Source organism: Aristolochia californica, unplaced genomic scaffold, assembly GCF_029961685.1.
Source record: "Aristolochia californica isolate CCGP_79_NKW_82.1479 unplaced genomic scaffold, dmAriCali1.0.hap1 SCAF_12, whole genome shotgun sequence".
Classification (NCBI taxonomy): domain Eukaryota; kingdom Viridiplantae; phylum Streptophyta; class Magnoliopsida; order Piperales; family Aristolochiaceae; genus Aristolochia; species Aristolochia californica.
The window spans coordinates 31353786-31374112 of record NW_027181793.1 but is presented as its reverse complement, the minus strand read 5'-3'; the positions used below and the strand labels follow the sequence as shown (position 1 = coordinate 31374112).

Below are 20327 nucleotides of genomic sequence, written 5' to 3'. Positions count from 1 at the left end.
AATTTAGGTTTTATCATTTCACACCTCTTGGTAGATTAACCTTACCCTCAAAGTTGAGGTACTAAGAAAGTGTTGTAAGAACTTATCTTCATCCTCCCAAGTTGTGTACTTCTTGTTAAACCCGTTTTGCTTAGGTTCTTGTGTTATGTTGAGACGGTGCTTGTTGAGCATGGGAACCAAATCTAGGTACAACCAAGCTTCACTTAGAGCTCAATATTTTGGTCTTGGACAATGGTGGGTACTTGTGCCCAACAGGAGGGTAGTTGATAGATAGGTGGTGTATGTGGGTGAAGGTTTGGGTGTTGGTATGAGTGAGAATTTTCTTGTTGGAGTGGATTAGGCTTTGGTTTTGAAAAGAGGGACGAATTGGGGTTGAGAAATAGGGACGTAATATATGGTGTAGTTTACAGAAGGAATAGGATGGGGATTGTCATGGGGGAGGGTAATTGGATGAGTAATGGAGATGACTTATTTGGGGATGAAAGGGAGGGCTGAGACGGATGGAAAATATGAGGGAGTTGGGTGAGTTGTAAGCTGATAGGACATTGAAAATCTGCAAGGATTTGGGTGAGGAGGAAAATAATTTTAAATATTTTCTTGAGTTCAATGTAGTGTGAATGATTGGATTTAAGGGTTTTTTAGAGGATGGCCAAATTGTGAGTGAAAGTGAGATTAAGTGTTTTGGTGTGTGGCGAAGGTTTGGGCTATTGTTGCATTAAGGTAGATGAAATCCTGTCTTTATTTACAGAAAACTGGAGAAGATGAGAGGATAAAGGAAAGGAGAAATTCTAGGGTATGAAGTTGAAAGGAGAAAGGGAAGCAAAAGAGATTTTGGAAAAGGTTTGACTGATATTTTCCTTCAGTCAACAACCCTATTTGTAGCATTATTTGAGAAACTCCTTAATCAACTAGGTTTATTTGACTCAAAAGTAGAATTGAGTTTATTTGTGACCAAGAGCTCAAAGAAAGACTTGTAGTTGTTTAAGATGGCCAAGATGAAGCCACTAGTCATAACTAACTCAAACAAGTGAAACCCTCAATGGGGATAAAAACTCTTGGTTGTTGGCTCTACTCCAATAAATGATTGACATTTGGCTACACTTCTTTAGTTGATCTCGTTGGCACAAGTACAATTCTTGAGTATTTGCTTGTAATGGAAAAAAATTGTCTTTGTTTTTCTTCTTAGTTCCCGTCCATGTTATCTTTTGTTGTTCCATGAAGATCCTACTTTTTTTTGTATCTGTATTCTATTTTGAGCTCGTATATTAGTAGTATATTACATGGAAGTTGTTTTATTGTTTCTCCTCCAAACTAAATATTTTAATGCAGCCTATGAGGGATGTATCTCTAGCAAAGGTAATCTTGGAGCATTTTGGACTTGAAAAACATCTCCATCAATGTCCCTAACTTCTGCAAATCTACCACCATCACATAGCACCACTTACCGGTCAAAGTTAGGTATTTGTGCAAATAAATTGAAAAAGTTGCGTTATTTGTGTTATTATGTTAAAAAATTGGGCCATATCCCCTGCATTTGCATTTTCGTCGAAGTTGGAACACCGGGTCTTCGTCATCTGGCAAGAGTCGCACATGTACTAGCTGGCATGGTCCCCCTTCCCCTGCATTTGTACTATCATCAAGGGTTGAACTAGCAGGTCTTCTTAATCCTGACTGAGGGATACGCGAGGTAGCTGGCAGAGTCCCCCTTTCCCTGCATTTGTGTTTTCGTCAAGGTTGGACTAGCAGGTCTTCTTCAATGCATATTAGTGACGGACACGCGCTCTTCAACGCATACGACTGAGGGACACACGTGAAAATGATGTCTTCATCGAGGTCGTCAAGGAAGCTCCGTTCGTCTTCTCCACTTGCAACAAGTTCACCTCCGTTGGTTGCGACACCGTTGCAATTATTGTAGGCTCCAGGGGCCTGGATTACGCTGGCGGATGCCTCTCTGTTTGCACAAACAAGGAAACAGTTACCAACGGCTCTTGCTCTGGAGTCAGCTGCTGCCAGACGACGATCCCCAAGGGACTAAAGAAGCTTTCCCATTCGGCGACGACGCAGGGAAAAATTCCCCGTCCCTTTTTCGGAAGTTTCCGCCATCGGCAGCCGCGTGCCACTCTGGCTTAGCCTCCGACCTACGGAACGCCTTTCCTCCGACGGACCCTCGTCTCCCGGCGCCAAACCTCCCGTCTCGCGCTGTTCGTTCGAAAATAAACCCGCCCCTTAGGGAGCGTGATTTAATTTCGAAAACCAGCGACTCAGACCGGATTCGGTCCGGACTGGATTCAGATCTAACTCGGACCAGACCAAATAAGACTCGACTCGGAAGACCAGTCCAAACAAGACTCGAGTCTGGTCCGAATCTGGTCCAGGTCGAGTGATGGTGGACCTGGCCACGTGAGGATGATCTGGTAAAATTACCAAGATTTTACTTTCTGTGGCTTGCAGATAACCATGAGTGCCTGGATCCCACCAAATACAACTGCGAAGGAATTTGCCATAATGTAGCGAGGGGTTTCTACTGCTCATGTCCAAAGGGTACGAATAGCGATGGCCGGAAAGATAAAGAGGGGGTTGTTGCATTCCTGACAGAAAGAAGTTCCGTTGACGAAGATCATTTTAGGTAATTCAGTTTTTTTTTTTTTTTTCTCGAGAAAACTGAATTATAGTTTTTCAACGTACTTCCTTTCTGCTATGAAAAATAACCAGCTGTTTCAAATTGTTGAGCCCAGGGCTTCAGAGGAATGAGAGACAGTGGAAGTGCTGGCAGTAGCTGAGGTTGCCAAGAGGTACTTAAGACTTGCAAAAGGGAAAGAACGACCTACAATGAAGTGGCAGTACTGCTTGAGGGTCTGATAACCAAGAGTCGTCATCCATGGGTTCCACTGGAGCATGAAGAGGCAAAACGTCTGCTGCATGAACCATCATACATGGGAGATTTTAGCTTAAATAGCTATGTGATGACCATCAACATTGAATCTCCACGTTGATTGTTAAACTGAGAAAAAGCGAGTTTCTGTCCTTCACTGTTACTCTGTCCACGAGGCAGAGTGAAAAGGTAGGAGACTTCTGATTCGCCAGATACTGATTGATTGTAATTTTGGTAAAAACACTCGGTGGAGAAGAATAAAAGAACATCTGCCAGAGGAAAGAGATTCATAAACTCATCTCACAGGTGAGGTTTAGCTGTAATTACAATATACGAGTAGGAGATTTGATTGAATCATATTGCATCCCATACTGGTAAAATATGTTAGTTTTTCTAATCAATCAGTTCAGTTCAGTTTGCCAATGGATAACAATATAAGTTCAATTTTGTTGCAAAATGTGATACCTAAACACGGCTTATGACAATGTTTTCATTTGGAGCAGTGGAAAATTTCCAAGAACATGGTTTCCTCAGTAGCAATCTTGAACGTCTCCGACATTTTCTTAGGTGAGATGCAACGTAGTCTTCTAAAAGTTCAAATCAGTTAATTATTTCATATTTAAAGTTTCGTTATAGAAGTAAATAACATGACAGAACAGTAGACGAAGCTCAAAAACTTCTTAGACCATGTTAGTGCAAACACGAATATCTGATAAAATACAGACAAACCAGAGCTTAGACATGCAAATTTCGCAACATTGACCACTAGCTCACTGCCGAAAATGGTCTTCCGCTCAAACCTTTGCCACCATGTTCAGAGCTTCCCTACGATTCACTACTACCCACAACAAGAGCCTCCATCTTTCCATGGTAGTTCCAAGCCAAATGGTTCTGATGATTGCGAGCAAAGAGCATCTTTCAACAACATTTTAGCTCTTTAGAAATGTCTTCAGAGAAAAAGGGGGAGGTGCATCCTGCAGTAATGATTAAATGGTAAGATATCGCATTTTAGTTCAGAGCCACCACTTTTACCATCCTCAGAAAAGTTTAAACAAAAACTGCCTAATTCAAAGAGATTAATCTTTGAACAAGATTCTCTTTATGAAGCCGGTTCAGCCTCACAAACATGCAGATGAGAAAGAAATTATAAAACATGTGAATGACATTTAACTGCTAAGGAATTTACAGCAATTCAAGCAAACATTGGCCTGATAAAGAGCAGGAATGGAATGAACAAAAAAAAAAAAAAAAAAAAAGGTATGGAATGCAGCTTTTGATGCCACAGATGACCAAGAAGCTGTCAATCAAAATTACTGGTTTAAGTTCACAACTGATAAAAAGAAAAGCAATTAAGTCATTAACCTTGCCTAGCTCATGGTGTAAGTATTGTCTGACCAATGTTGCTTGCTGAATCAATCTTTCCATGGATGAATAACTTGGCAGATTTGCATGTGCTGTCAACAATCACAAGAATGGAGCAGAAGAAAAGTATCAAGGATGAGATTATATATGTGCAAACACCAGGGACAGACTAAAATGGTTACACTTGGAAAACAACATTCTTTGACATGAAAAAAAACAAAAACTTACAAAGAATAGCTCTATTCAAACTGTCCGCTACATTTTGGCGATATTCCAGGCTTAGCAGATGAAACATTGGGGACTTCTCGGGCTCTTCGTAAGCTAACAGTGCCATAAAATCCTGGAGTGTAGAACATCTTGGTTAACTTTTTTCAATACTAAGTCATATGCTAGTCAGTGGTCCAAAGTCACAAACACTCTTTGGCATAAGCTTCTCATTCTTTTTCATACATAAAGAGCAAAAGGTTGATACAAATCAATAAGCATCTAATAATGAATAAAAAGAAACAACAACATCCAACATGACAATACAACGAAACAGGCAGGCAAGCAGGAACCCAACATGCTGATAAACATTTAAAAGTCAAAAAAATAAAAATAAAATATTCAAAGCACTCATCAGATATACCTCAAGTTTCTCAACATATTTTTGCACTTTCCCAAATGGTGTCAGCTTGCTCTGTGCAAACTCCAGAGCTTCTGTGCTATCATGAAATAGTAATAACACCGATTAAAGAGCATCCATTCAATAATTAAATAACAAACAATACATACCAATAACAAAAAAAAAAAATTAAAATGGTCCAGTAGTTTGCTCACCACTTCCTAGAGCAGACAAGCTCCACAAAACCTAAACTCAAAAGATCAAAATGCAAGTCCTTGTTTTCTTCAAGCAAGTTGTGTGCTAGTTGTTCTGTCAGCTCTATGGCCTTCAGAGCATTTCCCTCCAGTGCGAAATGGAAAATTGCTGACAGATATTCAAGTGAAGAGTGTTATCAGACACATGTTAATGAGCAACCTCAATTTCGTTTATGGAAGAGCTGAAGGCTAATAGAATGGTGATGACAATGAATTTGGTAAGCTACAGGATCACTAAATAAAGTTTCAGGTGGCCATTGAATTATTTTCAGGACATCAATTCCACTTTTACATCTGCCCGTAAATATAATCTATATCCTAAAAAAAGATAACTATGATGTTCCAATTTACATATTCGTTAGGTATCATGCCATTGCTCAATCTCGGAGAACAAACAATTGTTTTCCAAGAAAAGTCACAAAAATTGTTTTCCAGTAAAGTCAAAGGAAGTCTGGTACCATTAAATGGCATGGAATCACCATGAACTTCTAAATGTACTATTACATACAAAAAAGGGTCCTATATAAATTTGGATCAAAAGTTGACATAGGATTCACCTACGTTTTCTTTTCTCCATATCTACAGGATAATCGGAAGGCTGCTTCATCCCTGTACAAGCAATGAATGTCTCTGCAGTCTCTTTGAAACAATTGTGCACAAGATAAGAGAGGACTATGCTCCGAACATCATCGTCATTGATAGCCTGCCAACAAATGTAGATTATAGATGTGTTTATCTCAAAAGTCTTACCAAACAGAAAAACCAGCTGAACATCGAGTCCATATCACAACAAATAAGCCTACAGTAGACCAGTCTAACCATCTAATCAGAACATAATACAGACGGTGGACATGACAGTTTTCAGTTCCAAAGCAAAATAAAGCTAAAGAATCTGAGTCAATCTACCTAAGCTAACCCATTTTTTATCCAAGCCCAATCTAGGATCATAGTACTAAACACTGGTGCAGTAAAAGATGTTGCATTGGGCTCCTAAGCAATGTCATGCCAGATCCTTATATGATTAGAAACCATGATATTTTCCCAAGTTGCATTAAAAAATATATCCACATAGTTACCTAAAAAATGGATATGTTGGCCCCAAAGTATTATTAAAAAACTTATAAGTGATAATAAACTCAACATATAAGAACATAATCTGTCAACATAAAACCCATCAAGGTAACTCCATAAATGAATATAAATAAATAAGTAATACTTGAACTGCTATAATCTGTGAAACTAAAAGGAAGTGAGCTCTATTTTGGATTTTGGCTTATCTGCTCTCAATAGAAGCATCCAAGTGGGTAATAGATTTAACAACTTTAAAGATGTAGCAAACAAATCATAAAGACCTATGCAGGAATTTCCTTTGCTGCTGTATTGGTCAAATGTCATTTAGGAACAAAATGCTCCCTAGATCATAACTTAAAACACTTAATTTTAAATGAATATAGAAAGTTGAACAGTTTCATTTTAAATTGCTATTGAAAGCCCTCATGCGAATTTGTTTACTCCAGATGCAACCACAACTAATAAGAACAAACCAACCGGAGGAAAAAATTTAAACACAAAAAGCATAACTTTTTATTTTTATTTTTTTTGTGGTTTATCAATATTGCCATTTTCCAACGCCTGCTTGTCATATTAGCAGATGCATTCAAGTTGGGGTTTGTAATTTAGGCAGCAAATGATTGATTCTACTTACCTACAAGAAGGAAGATGCCAAAAATAAATACGAGGAAAAGAAAAAAAACCAAAAAGAAACAACGAATAATAAAAATCGTCCAGGGGCTTTTCAATTCAACCAGAACAGCTAGCCAACGACGCGACTTTCAACAACAGCAGAGCCTAAAATGGGTTTTCTCCATCGGAAACGTCCATTTCACATACCGAACTACCAGAACGAAGGCAACTATCATGGAGCTTCAGAATAAACTTAAGACAAGGGCGACGACGCCCGAATACAACTAATAATAAAGCAATTTCTGAAAGGCGGCTACTTCTTATTCTTACAAAAAATCAAACACAGAGATGCACCGACAAACAACCTTGCATATGACATCGATACAGAATAACCGACGACGAAACGCATGATTGAAATGCTTTCAAAATAAATAATAAAAATCAAGGACTAAACCGGTGAGACTTGATTACTAAAAAATGATGAAAACGGAAAGTTTGACAATTATGTTAGGAAGTAGAGGTTTTACCACGTGGTCGTACTGCCGAGGATCCAAATCCATCATTTGAAGGACACCCAGTACACAGAAAAACCTTAATTAAGTGGGGCAATCCGCAGAGACAGATTCGATGTCTTCTTTCTGCTTTTTTTTTTTTTTTTTTCATCAAAGTGGACTCATGCTATTACTTCTTCGAATCGGACGCAAGGCCATATTCACCGACATCGGACCAAATCACGAGAGGCATTCACAGCCCTGTACCCTCTTATTCTCTTTCTCAGAGGGGCAACGACACGATTCCTTGGGGAATTTCTATGAAGTGTGTCCCGTCTCACCTTTGAAGCTTTCGATAGGGTGTAGCCTTCAAATATAGTAGCGTCGGATGCTCGTGTTTGCACAATTGTCTGAGTTCTGAGTTCTGAACAGAACTGACCCGAGCTTACGGAACAGAACTGACCCGAGCTTCCGGGATTAGAACATCGCGATTGCATTTAACAAGCACTAGGAAGCAGAAGTAACGCGCATCATCATACCAATTTTCGTCTCATAAAAAAGAAAATCAATAATCAATATCTAACGGGGACTAACCTACGTAAGAAAAAAATTGTTTCAGGCTATTCGGACGTCGGGTAGATTAGAGATCAATCTGCTCGAACACTCCAATCGGACCTTTCACCCATGGAAACAACTTCAGTTGTGGGTTATGTGCAAAGAAAATAGATCCCCTAATCAAGATTTTAAGATTAGGGTAGAGTTAAAATATGACTAACCCAATCACACAATGAACTAAGATGATTAGGAGGAGAGGGGACTCAGACTATTTCCCCTCCCGTTTGGTTGGAACAATTGGGAGGGTCCCTCAACTTCTTCATTGTTGTGCAATGATGCAAAGATCCTTTCCCATTACAAAAATTTATTGCAGCATGGTAGCAAAGCCTCACGCTTCCTCCCTTTCTTCAATTTGTGAAGGAAGGGCCCTCCTTCCCAATCCCCTTTGCCTTGTGAAAGGGAGCCCACCCCCTTGATTTTTTTTAAAAACTTTTATACATAATAACATCGTTACAATCTTATTGCAAGTCAACCCATAATTAAACCTAGCTTCTATTGGACCTTATCAACTCGGTCAGTTTTTATTAAAGGACTTTTAACTTATTTTATACATGAATTGGTTGAATGACTTAATTTGGGTACCATAAAGTATTATCAAATCTTAGGATTCCATTATCATAAATTTGAGAAGGCTTTAGTAAGAATGTGAAAAGAAGAGAGAAACAAAGAGATGTGAAGAAGAGGGAGAGAGCTCAAATGAGAGAGGATAACAAACTTGAGTGAGAATAAGGTGTCAAATGGATTAGGGTTTTCGAAGTAAAGCCCTAATCCTCTCCCTTAAGCTTTATATAACCACTTAAATTTGAAACATTACATAAATACCCTTTGACCTTCGGGCTGAAAATAAAGACTAAATCATAAGATAAATTACAAGTATAACACTCTCCTTCTTATCTTCTAACAATCCTCAATTTGGTACAAAAACATCATAAACTCCGAGCTTGGAGCATGCAGTGTTCAATGTCTTTGAAGCAATAGAGTTTGTCAATATGTCAGAAACTTGACCTTAAGATGGAACATATTCAAGGCTTATGACACCAACTTGTAATTTTCTTTGTCAAAATGGCAATTGTCCCCTATGTGCTTTGTTCTTTCAACAATGATCAGATTAGAAGTCACACATGGTTGTTTGGTTATCACAATGAAGTTTCATTGGAATGTCTCTGTTGAACCCCAATTCTATGAGGAGAGACTTAATCCATATCATTTCACTCATTGCATGTGTCATGATTCTATATTTTGCATTTGCACAAGATCAAACAACAACATTTTACTTATTCTTCTTCCTAGTTACTAGATTTCCTCCAACTAATGTGCAATAGTCAGAGGTAGATTTCCTATCATCCAGAGAGCTTGCCCAAAATTTGCAAAGTTTTCAACATTAGTATGACCATGGCATTAGTATAGAAGTCTATGTTTAGGAAAAAAATTCAAGTATCGGAAGATTTGTTCTAGAGGTTGCTAGTGAAAACTGTGAGGTTTATGCATGTACTAGCAAATAACACTTATTGCCAAAGAAATGTCAAGTTGGTTATACTAAGATATATCAATTTTTCTATCAAACTTTTGTACTTCTCTACATCTACATCTCCAAAACCAACACATAATTTCATATTAGTGTCCATAGGAGCGTTTGTAGGACGACAACCAACATCCTTGTCTCACAAAGAAAATCAAGTACATATTTTCTTTGTGACAAAAAATAATACTATATTCAAATTACAACACCTCAATCCCAAGGAAATATTTGAGAAGTCCCAAGACTTTTGTCTTGAATTTCTTACACAATCTCTCTTTCATCTGGCTGCTAATTTTTTAATTATTTTGTCTTATAATAATAGCATCTATATACACAACTTGGAGAATAACTCCCTTATTAGTATATTTAAAAAATACCGAGTGATCCACCATACATTTGTTAAAGCCAGCCTAAAGCTTTGCGCAACTAAACTTATCAAACTATGCTCCCGGTGATTGTTTTAGCCCATATAGAGATTTTTGTAATGTGCACATGAACTCCACTTAAAACACAAACCGAGGTGGTTAGTCCATATAATCTTTTTTTTAATCTCCATTAAGAAATGCAATTTTACATCAAGCTGATGATATAAGAACCATTGAAAACCTGTAGCAAGAGATAAAAGAATGCATACCCAAATTTTCTTTTCCATAGGAGAGAATGTCTCCTTATAATCAAATTTCATAACCTTGATTATATCCCTTAATTTCTACCTAGCTTTAAGCCTTGCCTTTGTACCATCCAGTTTATAATTAACTTTGGAGATCCACTAGTATTCCATTGTTTTTTTTAATGGTGGTAGAGGTACCAATTGCCAAGTTTGATTTCATATAAGCCAGACATTTCTTCTTCATTGGTTCCTCTTCATCCTAGATGATGAAGGGCCTCCTAATAAGACCTAGGAAAAGGTGTAGAATAAAAAGAAGCAAGGCATGTACAATAGCTAGAAGATAACAGATAAGCGAATAAAATTAGACATAGGATAAAATATAGATTGTTGAGTGCAAGAGTGTAATTCTTTCCTAATAGCAATACGTTGGGTGTCATAAGGAGGAGCAAATATTACAGAAAAAGAATGAGGAGAACTAACCTCAAAAGGATCTGTAGAGAGGGTGTTCAGCCAATTGAGCAGGAGGATCTAGATTGTTGCTCTTTATGCTTGAACTGAGTGGATCTCCCAATGACATCATAAGCCTGAGAAAACTTGTTGAACCGGGTGGTGCATCACCCAACGGATAATAATTTTGCCCTTGAAGAAAGATGATGTTTACTGATACAAACACTCTTTTTGAAGGGGATTATAACTTATATAACCTTTTTGGGTATGAGAGTATTACAAAAAAAAACATTGAATAACCCAAGGGTCCAACTTGTTTGTATGAGGAGTTGTGTCATTAGGAAACCTTCAAAGGAAGAGAAAAAATATTATCATTAGGAAGCAACATGGAGTATGGTGGATTTTTGTGTAGAACTGAGGAAGGCAATCGATTAATAAGGATAGAAACTTCAAGTAAACGACTATTTTTTCTTTCGGCCAATTCATTCTATTGTGGAGTGTAAGCACATGATATTTGATTAATAGTACCATTCTCACTACATTTTTTTTTGTTAATGACTACTAGATTGTCCAATAAGTAGAAGTCCTCTTGCTCATTCGATCACCTATTTGGTCTACAAATACTAAAAAAAAAAAACAGTGACTAAAATAAAAAGTTATAGAACAATTAAATTTTTTGGTGACCTTACTAACAGATAATAAACTTAATGGAAATTGAGGAAAAAAAAGAATATTATTTAAGTGAAGAGAGGGTATAGGAGAAGTAGATCCAATTCCTTGTACCTTGGTTTGAGATCCATTTGCTATAGACACAAATTTATCTTTTAAACAAGGACATAGAGAATTCGAGAGACTAATATTATCAATCAATGGTCGGAAGCCCATAGTCAATGACCCGAGGAGAAGGAGATAAACAAATAACAAAAACCATACATGTCATAGTAGTTATTGAAGTGGGAGAGGAGGATGTTGTATTAGAGGTAGAATGGAACGTAATATTATGTTTATGAAGTAATTCAAAATCCTCATCAGTTAAGGCATGCTTACCTTTTGAGGGCTTAACATTCCCTTCAATATTAGTTTTAATAGTGTTGGAAGTTTGATTAGCAGTCCCATTTTTTTTCTTATGTATTTTCAAACATGTGTCAACTAGATGATTGAGCCCTCCATAATAAGTATACATCCAATTCTAATTTTCTACTCTTAGGGAACCTTGACTAGTTCTACTACTTCTTCCTTTGCCACCCTTAGAATTCCTTTCACGACCTCTATTATTTGTATTCCCTCCCTTACTCTAGGAGTACATGGCTGAAGATGTATTTGTGGGTGTGGTTGAAGATGTATCATAGATATGAAGCATGGTGGCACATATGTCATCAAATGAAGGAAATGCAACAGAGCTAAGAATCTGAATTTTAGCCACTTCACAGTATGATTTCAGGTTTGAAAGGCCAATAGCAATCACTAGTTTGTCCCTTTGCTTAAGCATAGTTGTGCGAACTTCCATTCTTGCATAAGTCATTCGAATCTAGCAAACTAATCATACAAAATCTACTTTTTGGTATTGTACATTATCTTAAAAATGTCATATAACTTTTTTAAATTGTCAACATTAGAGTAAAGTTTTGCCCAAGTTCCCAAACAAGTTTTGTTGTTTCAATGTGGACCTCATAATTTATGACACTCTCTTTCGTACTATTAATCACTCAGGTAATGACCAAAGTTTCTTCTTTAAACCATTTTATATAGAATATTTTCTTCATCAACAAAAGGAGGTGGCTTAATCCGATGAACTGACACGTCTTGAGTAATAAGAAACCACTTAACAAATTGAGACCAACTCAAGTAATTTGACAATTCTTTAAGTGGAATAGTGGTTATCTTGAGCAAATCACTTTTACCAAGCATATTTGAAAGAAAAAAAACTATTCAGCCAAGAAGTGGAACCTTTAATCAACCAAAAATTCAAAAACTAACAATATGCAATAACCACCAACAAAATAAATTTAAGCAACTTCGAATTTCCATAACTTCAAGTTAACCAACAAGACTGCCATAACTTGAGGCTATGACAAAGGTCAAGACTTGACCCCCACGATTAGCTAATGGCTTGAAAAGTTTACAAATAAAAAAAAAAACCTTAATCTTAATCTTGATTCACAAACATGTTCTCATCAGAGAAGGAATCAACTTCCAAATAAAGTTCTCACAGGTAGGTTGAACCTCAGGGTAAGAAGAAGGCTAACTTCTTAGCTAAATAAACCTCACCAACTATCCTAATCCGTGAAGGATTGAACCAACTATGTAAGCAACATCTAGTTTAACAAGTAGTCAGGTGATGCTCCAAGGTCCTAATTCAACAAGGACTAAAAGTAGTTTTTGAAGCAAGTAAGAAGGTTGGAAACAACTTCTTTTAATAAATATGAAGCCGAACTACTCGAAATAAGCAATTTAATTGCAACTAGAGACCTATACAGTTTCATTCTGCCAAACCTCGATTCAACAAGAGAGTGAAGAGAAGTTTTCAAAAAATTCCTTAGATGCCACCTCCAAAATCCAAAAGATCAAACCAAGAGGATAAAAAGACTTTCTACTAATGTTTTCTTGCAAAAAAACAGAAACTACTTTGTTGTTATGTTCTCTCCAACCTACTGCCAAGATGATGAGATAAACTCGAGGGCAGAACTTAAATGTATGTACGAAACCCTTTTTCAGAAATAAATCTTTTAAAGATTGATGCAACATATCAAGTACCAACTAAGTAACACTTGGGTAGTTCAAGAAGGTAGGTAAAGGTGTGATCTTGAAGCACGTAAAACCTTTCATGAGCTAATGTATTAAGTCAAATTCTCACTAAAAACCATGAAATATGTTGTGGAGTAAGATGCTACACATATCTATCATGTGTCTTAGACTTCAAGTATAAAAGATAAGAGAAAACCAAGATGAATCACTTATTTGTTTTGATTAACTTCAACCACACATTCGTAACATGTTCCACGCAACCTTCTACATAAATCGAACAAAAAAAATAACTTGGAATTCTAATACCTTTGCTTTGATACCGTGTCAAACCTTAGGAATTCATTATCATAAATTTGAAAAGGTTTTGAGTAAGAAGAAGGTAAAAAGAAGAGAGAGAAAGAGATGTGAAAAAGACAAAAGGAGCTCGAAGAAGAGCAAAAATGTTAAGAGGTTTGAGTGAGAAGAAGGGGTCAGATGGATTAGGGTTTCAAAGTAAAGCCGTAATCTTCTCCCTTAAGCTTTATATAACCACTTACAGTTGAAATGTTACACAAATACTCTTTAACCTGAGGGCTGAAAATAAAAGCTGAATCATCGTATAAATTATAAGTATGCCACCCTTCTTCTTGTCTTCTACAAGTATAAACCATTCAATATGGGCACATCCTCTAAGATAATTCATCTTTTTTTCCCCAACAATCCTTGTACTCTAAGAGAGTCCAAGCCACATAAACGCCTTGTTCGAGTCTTCAACAACTAAAAGCGATATTGTTTATGACAAAACAAGTCAAAGAGTGAGGGTTGAGCAAGCCCCACATTTACGAAGGAGTTTTGTTTTAATGGGTGTGTTCATTTACAACCCCTTATAAATAAGTTAAATTTGTATACATGTAATATGATTAGTGGAAGTTTTGGGTACATGTCAATATTAAAAAAATTGATTAGTCATTAACACTGTGAAATGAAGGAGTCTGGTTAAAACAAGGTTAGTCACACTTTCTCATCAATTAATTTGGGATGAGATCATCTCCAAAATAAATAAATAAAAATAATTTTAAGATAAGGGAAAACTTCTTCCTTGATACTTTCCCTAATCTATCTGTGGAAGAGGGCGATACCTCGCAACCTCCTCCTTTGCATTGTTTTTGCAAAGGGAAAGGCATGAGATCCATCTTAGTACATGTTTTCAAATTCCCTTGATAAAGTTGCGAGAACACATTTTTAGAAGACCAATACATTTGAGTTGTGAATTAATCGATCATTTAATTGATACCCTTTTGAAAATTATGATTAATCGATCATTTAATGGACACAAGTTGAAATTAGGAGAACTTTTGTTACCATTAATAAGATGACAAAAAATATATATTCGTTAAGAAAGATAGATTGACCACTCGCATAAGGAGTATCTTCACTCCAAAACATTCCATGGTTATCAATCTCCTACTCGTATATTGTCATTACAGCTACACCTCACATGTCACACGAGTTTAAGAGTCTCTTTAATTCTTCTTCACCAAGTGTCTTTACCCAAATTACAATCAACCAGTATCTGACGAATCAGAAGTCTCCCACTTTTTCACTCTGCCTCCTGGACAGATTAACAGTGAAGACACAAATTTGCTCTCTCGGTTTAACAATTAACGTGGAGCTTCAAGGCTGGTGGTTATCATGTAGCTATTTAAGCTATAATCTCCGGGGTAAGATGGTTCAAGCAGCAGGCTCTTTCCCTCTTCGTGCTCCAGTGGAACCCATGGATGACTACTCTTGGTTATGAGACCCTCAAGCAGTGATGCCACTTCCTTCATTGTAGGTCGTTCTTCCCCCTTAAGTCTTAAGCACCTCTTGGCAACCTCAGCTACTGCCAGCACTTCCACTGTCCCTCCTTCCTCTAAAGCCCTTGGCTCAACAATTTGAAACAGCTGGTCATTTTTCATAGCAGAAAGGAAGTATATTGAAAGGCTTCTCTCTTCTAGGGACCTCTTGAAACAGAGAGGCTTCTCCCCTGTTAGCAGTTCCACGAGCACCACCCCGAAGCTGTAGACATCACTCTTATCAGTTAATTGGCTTGTCTGCATGTACTCAGGATCCAAATAACCCAAAGTCCCTTGCACTAGGGTAGTGATTTGAGTTTTGTCCGTCGGAACCAATCTCGATGCTCCAAAGTCTGACACTTTAGCTGTGTAGTTGCTATCCAAGAGTATGTTTGTGGATTTTACATCTCTATGGAAGATAGGTACAGAAGCCGCAGAGTGGAGATAAGCAAGTGCACCGGCAGTCTCAACAGCAATCCTGAGGCGGTTCTTCCATGAGAGTGAGCCCTCATAGCCCTTGCCGTGGATATGGTGAAAGAGGGTCCCGTTGCGGATAAATTCATAAACCAGCAAGGGCACCTCTGTTTCTAGACAACATCCCAAGAGCTTAACAACGTTCCTGTGATTGATCTGGGAGAGAATGGCGACCTCGTTTATGAACTGTTCGATTTGGCTCTCGTCCACTAACTTGGACTTCTTAATGGCGACTACTCTCTGATCCGACAAGATGCCTCTGTATACCGTGCCATATCCTCCCCGACCGATAATATGAATCTCAGCGAAGTTTTCTGTGGCTCTTTCGAGCTCGCCGGCAGTGAATATCTTCGTTGTTTCATGGATGCTTTCGTGCTTAGATAGTTGCTGTTGCAGCAACAAGCCTCCATTCTGCTTGAAGAATTTCTCCCTGAGGTTCATGAGCCTTCTTTTTCTCCATACCCAGTATAACCAGTAGCTGACTACGAGTGCAAATAACAGGCCGAACCCTGTGCCTGCATTCATTAAGATGTATTAAGATATAATTCTTTGTTTACGGAAAAGAAACAAAAATACACAGATCAGTTAATACGTTTTAAATACTCTTTCATAAACTTAAATATAGATACTACGCATATAATACTTGTATGATGGATAGAAGTCGAAAAACAAATAACCAAATTACCTAGAATGATCTTCGTCAATGGAACTTCTTTACTGTCGGGAATGCAACCCTCTCCATCTTTCCGGCCATCGCCATGTGTACCCTTTGGACAAGAGCAGGAAAACCCCCCCGCTACATTATGGCAAATTCCGTCGCAGTTATTTTTGCTGGGATCCTGGCACTCGTCGGTATCTGCAATCCACAGACAGTACAAACTTAGTAATTTTAATATAACATCAAATGCTGAAGAGGCCGGAAGGAACTCTGGTGCACGAGCACGTGCATACCATGGCATCCGTCGGGTAGATACGGATTTCCTTCGTAACCCTCGATGCAGCTGCAACGATAGCCAGGTCCATTATCCGATTTAGAGCAACTTGTAAGCTTGCCACAAGCATAACTTGTCGAATTCCTCCGAGCTTCCTCGCACGTTTCCTTCCCTACGGCCCAGTCGAGCACAACCGGTGTCTGCTTAATCCTGTCTAGAAAATCGGGATCCGTGAGATCCCATAGTGAGAAGTTGTACGCTTGTTCCTCCACGATGAAGCCGTAGCTGCAGGGGTTGAAACTCCATGTCTGGTTGTGCTTATTTAAGCTACTTAACCCCACGGAATACTTCTTCAGTCCCTTGGGGATCGTGGTCTGGCAGCAGCCCACTCCAGAGCAAGAACCGTTGGAAACTGTTTCCTTGTTTGCGCAGACAGAGAGGCATCCGCCGGTGTAATTCAGGCCCTTGGAGCCTACAATCACTGCAACAGTGTCGCAACCAACAGAGGTGAACTTGTTGCGCGTGGAGAAGATGAATGGACCTTTCTCGGCAACCTCGATGAAGGCACTACTTTTATTGACAACTTGACCCGATGAATTGTAACACTGCCGTGCTATCCAGTTTCTGAGTTTCACTTCTGTGTATGATATATGAGAGATGTCGACGTCGCTTGTGCCGATAAACAGCCTCGGAGGATTGAAGGAGCTGTTGCAGGTAAGGGCGAACCATTTGTCCCTATAGCAGCCCTCTTCGGTGCCGAATGGGTAGGGAATCGCCACGCCACCACACTCCGATTGGCAGCCTGGTTTTGATTCAGAGGCCGAAGCTGTTGTCAGGCACTCGATGTAGAGCAAGAGCAGAAGAGGAATCCGTACCTTAGACATGATGCCAATTGCCTGCTCCTCCTTCTGATTTTGTTCCTGTTTTGATCTTCATATAAATGGCTGCAGGATGAGTTTGTAAGAGAAGCCGTCCCTGTCAGTTGCGAAGGTCAGCTTTGATTTTGTCTTCCCTAAAATTTTATTACAGAGTTCTGGGAGGAGAAAGATTCAACATAGGCAACATAAAAAAAATGAAAAAACATAGGATTGATTTGACTTCTGTTCTAATAGAGGCAGAAGTGAAGGAAATTTCCATCACCGAGACCTGGTGTGGTCATCGTTGATGAATTTAACCAGGAGAAACGTCGCCGGCTGAAGTCTTTTGCCGGCTTTTCGTGTATCTCTGCTGACTGTTCTCTCGTCAAGAGTAGAAATCTACAGTTGTTTAATTAATGGCAAAAAGGTTCTTGAATCATAAAGAAGACTTTTTTGAGTCAAGAAATACAGATTCAGAGGAAGGCAAGGCGTGTCCCTCATTCATATGCGCGATGAATGAAAATAACCAATTTTGAAACTTCGACGTGGCACTAGCCAGAGATCTGTCTAGTAAATCTGGATCAACAACCACTCGACCTGGCGTCTATCGACTGGTCAGTGGACTATTTAGAACTAAATATTCTTGTGTTTAAAATATGGTTTAAAAGTATTATATACTTTAAAATCAATATTATAAAAACCTAGTTGATCATTGACCCAATGAATGGCCGGGTTTGGTTCAACCGGATTAAATTATTTAGCTAATCCCTTTCATGCAACGACAGGTTCTATTACCACTAATTAACAACGAAATTAGCCAATACAATTGATAACACTCTTACATAGTTTAGAAGGTGAACACATACTAACAATCTTTCATATTTGAAATCGACTTTCTATTAGCTTTGTTATCAAACGACTAGCTGACCCTTGTTCCTTGCTTCTTCCCCATCTGCAGTTTTATCTTCTTCGCCATCCTTGACTTGCTTGACTTCCATCTTCTTCACTGTGAGGAATTCCACAACTCCAGCCAGGGACATCTCCGGGTTGTCGTGCTTCATCAGCTCCTCCGCAATCTGCGCAGGAGTCACCTCCACCTCCCTAAACAGAGCTTCGATCTTCCGAAATAAGTGGTGATCTTGAATGCCTAGATAGTTGTTTGCCAGAAGTTTGAATCCCTTGGGACTGCAATAAGACATGTGGATATGCATGTCCATGCGGCCTGGCCGCAGTAGAGCCGGGTCCAGCTTCTCTTTGTGGTTAGTGGTGAAGATTATGATTCGCTCGTCCCCGCAGCTGGACCAAAGTCCATCTATGAAGTTGAGCAGACCTGAAAGAGTCACCTGAGATTCAAATCAGAAGTCAATTATTTAGAGCAGTGATATCAAACGTAAAAAAATAGCCCAATCAATTCATGCCAACGATGTAATCCAGAATTATGTGTGTATTAACCTGATTCTTTTGGTTCGTATGTCGGAATCTTCCGTTCATGACTTCTACCTGATTTTCCTGCCGATCATTTAAATCGATCGAGCAGTCGATATCTTCGACTACCAGGATAGATCGATTTGCAGTGGCAACAAGAAGTTTTCTGAGCTCTGAATTGCACTGAATATCTGAAAGCTCCAAGTCGTAGATGTTGAAGTTGAGGTAATTTGCGATCGCTGCGATCAAGCTCGATTTCCCAGTCCCAGGAGGTCCATAGAGCAAGTACCCACGTTTCCAAGCTTTTCCAACCTTTCGGTAGTATTCTCTTCTCTTGACGAACCTGTCAAGGTCTGCCATTATCTCGCATTTTTGCTCAGGGTCCATCGCAATAGTCTGGAAAGTTGCAGGATGATCTAGATTTATTGAATTCCATGCATCATTGAAATTGCCATATATTCGCTCGTATTTCACCGTGTAGAGCTTGAGCCCCTTCTTCTCCTCTTTCAAGGCCTTGGATTGGTGTAGAACATGAGGCAAGTAAGAACCTAGCACCCTATCTTTATACTTCTTGTGGAAAGTGAGGAGGAAGAACTGGACCTCTGATCTAACAGTCGAATTGAACTCGTCGCGGATGATCCGACTCTCGGTCTCTCGACAAGCGAACGTCCATTTGAGCTCAATCTCCTCAAAAGTATCGATGATCTCTTCATCTTTGTCCACGCTGACGCTAATGTTTTTATCTTTCTCAGGTTTGCTGACTCTTATTCTCCTGCAGGTAGAAGAGCAGGACTTGGAACCCAAATAAATTTCTGCGGCTACGTACATTTGGTTGATGGAGAACCCATCAATCTCCTCTATGGTGATCGTCATCTGGGTAGAGAAACGCGAAAGGAGGTTGTGGAAGCGGAAGAAAACATAGTTGTGAAGATGATGAGGCAAAAAATCGTTTGCTATGGAGCGGATGAGCATGGCTGAAGCAGCAAGAGAGGCAGCAGTAGACAATATGGACTTTGTGGAGGCCATTGATCTGGGTAGTGAACTGCAAGGAAAAGCCCGCGAATTCTAAAAAGTTTAGGAAAACAACTTCCTGGGAGTTACAGTCGAGAGTCCCACGGATTTTATAGAGTAGATGGAGAAGATTGAAGAGTGATTTCCATTGGCGTGTCACCATTAATGGTGAATCGTTTGACTGAAACTGAGTCTTTCAGTCAAATGAAGAACATGCTTGACGCTCCATTTTCTTTGCTCTTTTCGTAGAGGATCCATACCTCTAAACTGCCCATTAAATTTGAAAGGGTTAAAAAATAGAGTTGTTCATATTTCCTGTGGAAATTTACAAAATTACCCATTTAAAAAAATATTAACAAATATAACCTATTTCCAAATTTAATATAAAAATATGTCGGTCAACTGCATAGGTGTGCAGTCAAACTCACAGGTGGTCATGCCACATCACCACTCTACACCATCGAACACGTGTCAATTTGTCAACAAACTTTAATCGAGACAAACATGAAATTACATAACTCATTTACCCTAAATCAGAATTAAAAACATCAATTTCAGGTGCTTAACCCAATTTGTGTTTCTTTTCATACTTAATCAAATCTGAAATACGAT

The 20327-nt window shown here is 38.7% G+C and overlaps 3 protein-coding genes across 5 annotated transcripts; all 3 read right to left on the bottom strand.

The window, feature by feature from the left end:
- Positions 1-3505: 3505 nt before the first annotated feature.
- On the bottom strand, positions 3506-7744 carry LOC137946286 (uncharacterized). 2 transcript variants are annotated; one of them, XM_068792521.1, is made up of 7 exons: positions 7303-7744; positions 5654-5795; positions 5054-5201; positions 4863-4938; positions 4463-4574; positions 4235-4326; positions 3506-3846 (listed from the first exon to the last, which is right to left on the bottom strand). In XM_068792521.1, the coding sequence occupies exons 1-7, from the start codon at positions 7336-7338 to the stop codon at positions 3802-3804; spliced, it is 651 nt and encodes a 216-aa protein (XP_068648622.1). In that variant the 5' UTR covers positions 7339-7744; the 3' UTR covers positions 3506-3801. The 2 variants fall into 2 exon arrangements, with proteins under 2 accessions (XP_068648622.1, XP_068648621.1); XM_068792520.1 differs by having other exon boundaries at positions 4240-4326.
- A 7087-nt stretch (positions 7745-14831) lies between these two features.
- On the bottom strand, positions 14832-17306 carry LOC137946897 (putative wall-associated receptor kinase-like 16). The gene is made up of 3 exons (XM_068793180.1): positions 16442-17306; positions 16176-16346; positions 14832-16005 (listed from the first exon to the last, which is right to left on the bottom strand). Exons 1-3 carry the CDS (start codon positions 17304-17306, stop codon positions 14843-14845), a joined length of 2199 nt encoding a protein of 732 aa, XP_068649281.1. The 3' UTR covers positions 14832-14842.
- An 838-nt stretch (positions 17307-18144) lies between these two features.
- LOC137946472 (protein HYPER-SENSITIVITY-RELATED 4-like) lies at positions 18145-19730 on the bottom strand. 2 transcript variants are annotated; one of them, XM_068792782.1, is made up of 2 exons: positions 18732-19730; positions 18145-18622 (listed from the first exon to the last, which is right to left on the bottom strand). In XM_068792782.1, the coding sequence occupies exons 1-2, from the start codon at positions 19728-19730 to the stop codon at positions 18191-18193; spliced, it is 1431 nt and encodes a 476-aa protein (XP_068648883.1). In that variant the 3' UTR covers positions 18145-18190. The 2 variants fall into 2 exon arrangements, with proteins under 2 accessions (XP_068648883.1, XP_068648884.1); XM_068792783.1 differs by having other exon boundaries at positions 18780-19730.
- Between the last annotated feature and the right edge of the window lie 597 nt (positions 19731-20327).

Bases quoted from the DNA above. Each gene is read 5' to 3' on its own strand.
- LOC137946472 (XM_068792782.1), bottom strand. From the start codon at position 19,730: ATGGCCTCCACAAAGTCCATATTGTCTACTGCTGCCTCTCTTGCTGCT. The intron at 18,623-18,731 runs GTTAATACACAC...TTTGAATCTCAG, and splicing joins ATACGAACCAAAAGAATCAG to GTGACTCTTTCAGGTCTGCT.
- LOC137946897 (XM_068793180.1), bottom strand. From the start codon at position 17,306: ATGTCTAAGGTACGGATTCCTCTTCTGCTCTTGCTCTACATCGAGTGC. The intron at 16,347-16,441 runs GTATGCACGTGC...TGTGGATTGCAG, and splicing joins TCTACCCGACGGATGCCATG to ATACCGACGAGTGCCAGGAT. The intron at 16,006-16,175 runs GTAATTTGGTTA...TAATGAATGCAG, and splicing joins ATTGACGAAGATCATTCTAG to GCACAGGGTTCGGCCTGTTA.
- LOC137946286 (XM_068792520.1), bottom strand. From the start codon at position 7,338: ATGATGGATTTGGATCCTCGGCAGTACGACCACGTG. The intron at 5,202-5,653 runs GTAGGTGAATCC...AATATCTGTCAG, and splicing joins AGATATGGAGAAAAGAAAAC to CAATTTTCCATTTCGCACTG. The intron at 4,939-5,053 runs GTGAGCAAACTA...ATTTCATGATAG, and splicing joins CTTGTCTGCTCTAGGAAGTG to CACAGAAGCTCTGGAGTTTG.